At 41.9% G+C, this 8,416-nt stretch overlaps 1 protein-coding gene across 11 annotated transcripts in view; it reads left to right on the forward strand.

Moving 5' to 3' along the window:
- The window catches only part of Lmo7 (LIM domain 7), a 206,472-nt gene extending 199,019 nt beyond the window's left edge, over window positions 1–7,453 (forward strand). For 8 of the 11 annotated variants that reach the window (XM_060391542.1, XM_060391541.1, XM_021647000.2 and 5 more), the window contains 4 exons: window positions 1,836–2,129; window positions 3,893–4,001; window positions 5,276–5,378; window positions 6,665–7,453. In XM_060391542.1, the coding sequence (XP_060247525.1) occupies window positions 1,836–2,129; window positions 3,893–4,001; window positions 5,276–5,378; window positions 6,665–6,687 (529 nt within the window). In that variant the 3' untranslated portion in view covers window positions 6,688–7,453. The remainder of the gene's footprint in view (window positions 1–1,835; window positions 2,130–3,892; window positions 4,002–5,275; window positions 5,379–6,664) is intronic. The other 3 variants (XM_060391543.1, XM_060391546.1, XM_060391548.1) reach the window with 1 other exon arrangement.
- Window positions 7,454–8,416: the final 963 nt, after the last annotated feature.

Consider the following 8,416-nt stretch of genomic DNA (forward strand, 5'->3'; position numbering starts at 1 on the left):
AAAACTGTGGGGTGCCCTGTTTGCAGTCATGAGTTAAGGAGTCCAGTGTGCTTGTGCTTTAGGCATGGAGTAAATTTTGTCTGTTCTTTCTTTATTTACATACCCACACTTAATTTAAAATAATAATTCCTCTCCCAGGTCTGAGGGTTACCTGGACTGTTCTTTGCCCGGTGTTGGCTTTGGCACTCGAGCAGCCATTGATCCGGAGTTGGCAATTTTTTTTTCTTTTAAATAAAGGAGATAGTGAAGGTTTGGCACCCCCTATTTGTTGTTTCTTTAATGACACTGAACACGTAAAACGTTCATGAGCTCCGCACATCTTGGCAACGGACTGTGATTTTGGTAAACCTTCCTTAGGAGACCCCTCATGGGCCTCAGCCAGAGTTTTTGGTTTTATCTTCCTCCCATGCAGCTGCTGGAGCTGCCTCAGGGTATGGTACTCACACTTATAGGGGCATCTTTCAGAAGACAGTTCCGGACATGCAAATGCTTATCACTCTCCGTGTATATCATGTTTGCCGATGCCCTACTCTTTAATGTAGCCACACTGTCAAACCCAGAATCAGTGGAAGGGAGCTGGACAGAAGAGCAGATAACAAAAGTGCACGATTCTGGGAGAACCATTGACGTACCGTCTGTCACATGAAGAGAAAAGAACATGATTCAGGATCATGTATCTCAGGTGGTAAATAAGTTATTTTAAACTGTTGTAAAAGAATAAAAACCATGTTGTAACCATTTTTTTGAAGAATGTCACAGAGTACATCTATATTTAAACATGTATTAACTTACATAAGCAAATTTGTATATATATGTAAATATTTTCTTGTATACCTGAGAAAAATCTGTAAGGACTCAGAGCTAAGGGTTGTTATTTTTGGGAATTAGGGAAGGTGTACAAACTGAGGGAAGGAGGAACCCTTGCTCACCCAGGAGAAGACCCTTATATGTTTCTTGACTCATTCTTTGTGTTATGTTCTATCGTGATGATACATTACTTACGATGCTAGGCTAAACAGACCCTGTTGTTTACACTTCCGGCAGGAAGAAAGTTTTAAAGCTGCTAACGAAATCAGCAGCTGGGAGGGCATGCACAGTTCAGAGCTAGCTTCTGTAGAAGAGCTAAGTCCTGTTTTCAGGGTGTCTGCAGTCCAAGGGAAGGGGTTGTTGACTGTTCCCTGTAATGTGGACACTAAGCAGTTGCTGACACGTAGGACTTGGGGTGGCCAGTGAGAGTGTGTTGGAGGCAGGCCTGGGCTGCAGTGGACTAATGGGGGGAAGTACTTTGGTTTGAAGCCAGAACCTCACCCATACACTCCTGGTTTGGTCAAAGTAACTTCTATGAGATTAGAAGCAGCACAGTATAGTGTTGTGCAGATTAAGTTAAATACATCTGTGAAAATGTCCAGCTTAATACTTACTGTGTGCTTAAAATGTATTTTTCTGGTGGAATTTGAAAGACTGAGCTTTATAAGTCTAAACTGTGTAAGATTTAAGGGATGAGTGGCTACTAGTATTAGCTTGTATTTAAAAAATATATATTTTTCTTTCCACTTTGATACTTTTTTTTGTTGTTGTTGTTGTTTTGTTTTTGTTTGTTTGTTTTTTTTTAAATCTAAGGACCATGCCAAAGGAGGTTATTGAAATACGAAATGTCACAGTAGCCCTGGTACAGAACAATATTGTTATTAAAGGTGATTGTATATGTGATTGGATTCAGATTGGCCGCAGCGTTGGAAATACATAAGGCTGGTCTGTGGACCCCAGTGATGCACCCCATTGGTGGTCTCCAGTTGAGTGACATGTTTCTCCTGTGACTCCTTGCTGTGTTTCAGAGGAGAGTCTCTGGACAATCTAGACTCCCCGAGGCCCGGTTCTTGGAGGCAGTCCCTTTGGCACAACCAGCCCGCAGGAGTCTATGCCTCCTCCTCTGTCCAAGACTTCAGTCGCCCACCGCCACAGCTGCTGTCCACCTCAAACCGTGCCTACATGCGGAACCCATCGTCTGCTGCGCCACCTCCAGCGGGCTCTGTGAAGACCGCCATCCCAGGCCCTGCCACCGCGGGGTCCACCTCCCCGCGCAGCCATTCCCCTTCCGTGTCACAGTCAGGCTCTCAGCTACGTAACAGGTGAGGCCCCGCCTTCTGTTTGTCCCCTTGTCTCAGTTTCAAGGGTGTCCCTTCATTAAAACTTTCCCCAGATCATCCAGCAAAGAAGAAAAACAGGACCTTCTGAGTGCATGGAATTTGGTGTTCTTGTATCAAAGCAGTTGAGAAGGCTTTCTCCTGCCTCTGTCTGCTGTCTGCCTAGTGTTTACAGATGTCCGGTGAAGGCACTGAGACCTTAAACATGTCTGCATGTTGCCAGGCTCCCTGTCGCCTGTGCTTTTGGTCAGTGTCTCAGCTGGCAGAGTCCTCCGAATAGATCACCATGTGGCATCACCAAATGATTCAGTGGCTCAGGAATGCATCTCACATTTTTAGTGAAAGCAGTATTAGGAAGTGTTGGACTTTTATTGGCACTCTAATAGAAGCTCATTGGAATGGAGTGCGAAAGAAAAGCATGAGAAAAAGGCTGCATAGCCTGGGCAGTTTTACAAACTGGATTTAAAATAAAAATCATTCTGTAGGTTTGGTCTTGTGTTTGGAGTCTTGGGTCACTTTGTTACCAAATCTGCCACCATTTTGCTCAGTCTTCATCACTTGGCTACTGTAGTTCATGTGTTATGGGAAGGGTGTAAAAGTTAGGTAGTGCCTTGAGTGGCCACTTGTCCCCAGGCTCTGGAGTGGGTGAAGCCCTGAGGTCAGTGTGGGTTGTATTTTCAGATCTGCACAGCTTCTCCGTGAGTCAGTCCTCTGTTGTCATCCCAAAGGAGTTCTAGTTTCCATCAAAAATGTAACTATTAAAGGTAGAAACCCATTGACGTTTGGGCATTTAAAGCTGTTGATTAATAGACTTAGATAAGAAAATATCTTATATCAGTCCAAAATAATGTTACAGTTACCAGGATTCACAAAATATGTTAGAGAGTTAATTAAAAGAAAAGGAGTAGGAAGGACTTATGGTCAGTTTTTTTGGAGTTTGCAAAGGAGAGGAGCCAGCATTCACTTAACTGTCCTACTGTGGCCCCACGTGTGAGAGCAGGACAGAGGGAGAGCTAGGGCAGGCCATGGACCTCTCTGCTCAGGGAAGGTCTTTGTCTATCAGATTGATTTCTTCATCTACTGATTCTCAATAGCCATGCCCTCCCAGTCCTCCTTAGTGGCCCTGTGGTATGGGCTCCTTCCGGCGGGGTGAGAAAGTAAAGATGACGGCCAGTCTCTTTAGCTAGCACTGGGGAAGACCAGTCCTAGATCTGACACTAAAGTGGTCACCCCTGAGGCAGCAGCTCTTGGGTAATGATGACATCATTCTCAATAAAAGTGCAGTCAGGAATGTGCTTAGATTTCTAACCAGAAAATTGAGTGAGACAGGGTAAAAAGTAAAGTTGAGAAGGCAAATCCCAGAGACTCGGATAGCCCCGAGGAGGGAATGTCCTGAGTGGTAATTTGTGTGTAAGCGAACTGAATTAAAAAGAAGATGCACCTGATCAGAAATACTGATGAGTCCATATGTGATCTGGGGAATGGCATCAAAGTCCCAAATGGACCAGTCACACTGAAATTGTTCTTTAGTTGAGCAGGCAATCAAGGTCCCTAGAGCCTCCGTTGAGAGAGTTGGAGGTGTAATGAAGGCATGCTTGATTTAGTTGGCTGCTGAAAGCTTTTCTTCCCCAGACATGCAGAGCCTTTTTAGAGTTACCGTCATCGCTGCCAACGCCGAGCGTGACTTTAAATGCCAACCTTGCACAGCACAGGTGAAAGCCTCCGTTCCATTCTTGTTCCGCATCTAGGTCAGTGAGTGGGAAGCGTGTGTGCTCCTACTGTAATAACATACTGGGCAAAGGAGCCGCCATGATCATCGAGACCCTGGGTCTTTGTTATCATTTACATTGTTTTAAGGTGAGCCCGAGACAAAGAGCTTGCCGGCCAGCTGGCAATGCTTTGCTTGGAGAGCGCATGGCTTCTGTGAGCCGCTGGGCTGTGGATGGGCTGCTAACAAGCTTGGTGGTGTCACTTGTCAGTCTGTGCTGCGCTGGAGTCACAAATTGCTTGCTACTGCTTTGTTCTCAAACCGGGAATCCTCTTACAGTCTGGAGGCCCCGTGCTTTTTGTAGCTCTTATCCGCTCAGATTCTATAAATAAGGTTTACGGTGCATAGTGTCTTCTCTAGCGTGCTGCCAAGGGCAGACTTGAAGTTTAATTTATCAGTATTCTTAGCAGCATAGAGGCATGCAGTTATCAGTGTCTAAAGGACAGCTTTCAATAGTGTCTGGAAGGAAAACCACTGTAAATATTTTTTTTTAATTGCACAGCCTGCTTATACCTGGTAGGTTTTGGGTGGTGGTGGCATTTTTTTGTTTGTTTGTTTGTTTTGTTTTTGTTTTTTGTATATAGAAAAGGGTTTGGGCTGTAACCCTCTGTTTTATAGTAACTGCTGCTAGACACACAACAGGTTTACTTCTTGAACTTTCATTGGACCAGAAGAAAGTCTCCCATTTTTGATCCTGGAATTCCAAAGTTAGCAGCTTGCTTATATAACTTTGTGCTGTATCCATATAGAGAAGAATGAATCAAAATAGTATTTGAACATACACAACAGGCACACACACGCACACACACACACACACACACACACACACAGATAGAGACAAAGGGGAAGAGAAAGACAGAGAGATGAGACAGAGAGAGACAGAGAACACCAAAGTCCCTGTCCTTGACATAAGATACCTCGTGGGATCCTTGCTCAGCCAGTGCTGTGGGGACACCTGGAGCAGTCCATTGCAGACTAGAGTATCAGAAACCCAAATTCTATTTTTTTTCTTCTATTTTGACATGTGAATTAGCTTTCATTTCCTTGGAGCAATGAAGACTAAATTTCTTTAAGCCAATCATCAAACTGTTTTTGTATTTCTTTACCCCCAGTATATTTAGAATGATTTTCTTGGCTCTTTAAATTTGTTTTATGAATCCTTAGTGTCTAATCTAACAGGCTTGATTTAAATCCACTAATCGTCTTTTGGCCTTTCCTAGCCCTTTTCTTTGTTGTAATACACCCAAGCGTTTACGAGCTGCATCTGCCCACTTCTGCATCTCACCCCATGTAGCTGTCTTCTTCTCAGAGTACTCCAGGTTTTCTAGAGTTACCTAATTGTGTGTGTTCTTTTGTTTGTCAGTGTGTCTCCTGTGAGTGTGACCTCGGAGGCTCTTCCTCAGGAGCAGAAGTCAGAATCAGAAACCACCAACTCTACTGCAATGACTGCTATCTCCGATTCAAATGTAAGAGAGCAAATCAGAGAGAAAATTTCTTGTCTTTTGAGGAGACCACGGGTCCCTATGCCTTTCCCTGAGCCTGCAGCTACCTCCTCTTCCCCAGGTTCGCTGCCATAGCATCCTGGGTGTCAGGGGTCATAGCCTGCCCCCTTCAAAGAGGCTATGTCATGAATCTCAGTCACCTAGGAAGGGGTTAGAGGGTTGAGGAACTGGAGGGGTTTATACCAGGAAATCGAGACACTGGGGTTTGCAAAGATCCTGGGAGAAAGTTTTAATGACTGGTGGGCACAGAATAGAAGGATAAGACAAGTCCTTCGAGCAGGACTTTGATCTGTTTCCTAATTAAGGCTCTATCTCTTATCATCCATTTATGTCCCTTATCTAATGATGAGATCTTAATATATGATTTATATAACATAATTAGCTTTGAAAACGATTGAACCTAAGAGTGTCAGTTTCTGCTTTATTTTACTATGTAACGACATATCCATACACATATTTTTGAAAAAAAGAGAGCCTTAATTTTGTTGATATGGTGTTTCAGTGTTACTGATTTTTTTTTTAATTAAGTGCTGCTTTCTTTCTAAGCCTGTGTTTGCATATCATGAAGTGTAGGGTAGCATAACTCGGTTGTGTGTTCTTTGTAGCCTCGGCAGAACAACAGTTATTGCTGTACATATCATTTTGAACCTTGATGCTGGTAACATGTTTCTCCCTTGTTGTGAAAGGGTATTACAGGTGGTGTCTGCACACCTGTTGCTTTTGAACGCAGAGGTATTTATATGGCCCCTATGTGCAGAGTGTTTGGAAGTGATTTGAACCCGTCAACTCTCTCTTATCTGTCCGGCGGCTTCTGTGCCGCCTCTCTTCTGATACTTCCTGGAATACTGAGCCTGAAGTTGGGAGAACATCAAGGCTGGGCACAGGGCCTTGGGGGAGTGTGTATGTGTGTGCACTTTTCTCTCTTAAATCCAAAGCCAAATATGATTGATTTTTGGAATCATTGCCTATGCCTTTTCTCTCCTTCAGTACAAATAATAGAGAGTTGAAGGGTTTTGTTTTTTGTTTTTTTGTTTTTGTTTTTCTGATTCAGCAGTTAATTTTTACTCTGTGTTTTACAAGTAAAGAATTCTAGACCCAGAGGCTGCGACCTCTATCCTAAGACTGGGCGGCAGGTAACTCTCTCTACCTCACTGGGCCACTCTGAGTGACCACTGCTATGTATCCCCGCGGGCTGCTATTCAGGGTTCTGAATCTGAGCACTCTTCTCTCTTCTCTCCCTGCCTGATCAGCTGGACGGCCAACCGCCATGTGATGTAAGCCTCCATTCGAAAGCACTGGTGCAGATAGAAGAGGAGGCGGTTGCCGCTGGTGCAGAACTATAAATACCTGTTGTTGTATGTTTTTCCCTCTTTTCTAAAAAGAAGAATAACCTTCGCCGCGTTAGATGACATAGGAACACTGTAGCGTTGGTAGGACCTGTATTTTTGTTGTTTATTTATAAGAAGGTAATTATGTGGGGTGGGGGGAGAGTGCAGTATTTGCGTTTTGAATTTCAGCATCCCAAAATGCACAAGTGGAAAACAAAACAAAACAAAACAAAAAACAAAACCAAGAACTTAAAAAAAAAATACTTTCGAGGCCAATGGTGGTCCAGTGTGACTCTTCAGTGGTGTTTGAAAGAGGGTAATTTTTTTAAAGTTCTTAAACATCATTTGAAATTGTTAATATAAATATGTAATTGTTTACAGTTTATTATAATGTATTCTAAGTTAATGTGGAACCACATGAAAAATTTCATTTAAATCCACTCATAAGCTTGCTTTTTGTGGTTTTCTTTACACAGAAATAATCCAATTGAAAAATAATTTTGCTTACGTAAATATTTTATTCACTTGAGGAGGGTGCTCTATTTTCTTCAAAAGGACTGTTGTTGCTAAGCAAATCCCCATAGGAAGCTGTTTATTTTCAGTAATGAAAAATAATCATGGTTTGCGTAATCATGGAAATTTCTCCAGAAACTGGTAATCTTTTCTGTTCAGTTGCCTTTGTAAATAAAAAATGGTGATGCATTTAAAAAATGTTTTTAAAATTTATTTATTGTTATTAATTATTTAATGAATCTGTGTTTCTTGCAGTCCTGTTCTTTAAAGAAAATAAGTATATGTAGTATGTGTGTGTGTGTATGTGTGTATGTGTGTATGTATGTGTGCGTATGTGTGTGTATGTGTGTGTGCGTGTGTTTATTACATTACATACATATGGCTGTCTGTGGTGGTCAGGGGTGGGTGCTACATTCCCGGGAGCTGGGGGATGTGAGCTGTCCAGCATAGGCCTTGGGAACAGAATTCAGGTTCTGACAGAGCAGCAAGTGCTCCTCCCTGCTGTGCTGCCTCCCCGCTTCCCCTTTCATGCGTTTTAATTATATTTCAGCATGTGTGCCTTCATGATATTATATTTTAGATATCTCAGGTTCAATTCAGACACCACAAGCTGCATATATGTAGTGTCTTTTGCTTGACAAGTTTTGGAATGTGACTTTCTCTTAAACTATTACCACAACTGTGATGATTCTGCAGAAAAAAATTTTTAATATTAATCAAATTTTATTTCAGATAATGTTATGTTTTTGAGTTCATTTTTCTGGTAACATAAGTAGTGAAAAATTGGATCAGCTTTTAAAAATCCATTGTTTTGTTCCTAGGGAGTTTAGAAAAATATCTAGAACAAAAGTAGTACTTTTAAGAAGAAATCTGGATCAAAAATAATATAAAACTTTATTGTGCTTTGAGTAAAAATACAAGGACACTTGGATCCTTTGTAAAAATGTAAGTAAAGTGAGAGCTGTCTTAGAGGAGGCGTAAAATATGTAGCTGTTAATGTGGGAGAAAAATAAAAATTGGTTGCAGGGTTTTTGTTGCTAAGCAATTATTTTTATTTCCAGTTATTAAAATAATATGTACTTATAAAGAAAAATTTGCCGAATGCCCGATAGTATTTAGAATGTAGCCTGCAGCTCCCAAGCTCCAGTGAAAACAGCAGCT

The sequence above is a fragment of the Meriones unguiculatus genome, chromosome 9, assembly GCF_030254825.1.
Source record: "Meriones unguiculatus strain TT.TT164.6M chromosome 9, Bangor_MerUng_6.1, whole genome shotgun sequence".
In the NCBI taxonomy this organism is placed as follows: domain Eukaryota; kingdom Metazoa; phylum Chordata; class Mammalia; order Rodentia; family Muridae; genus Meriones; species Meriones unguiculatus.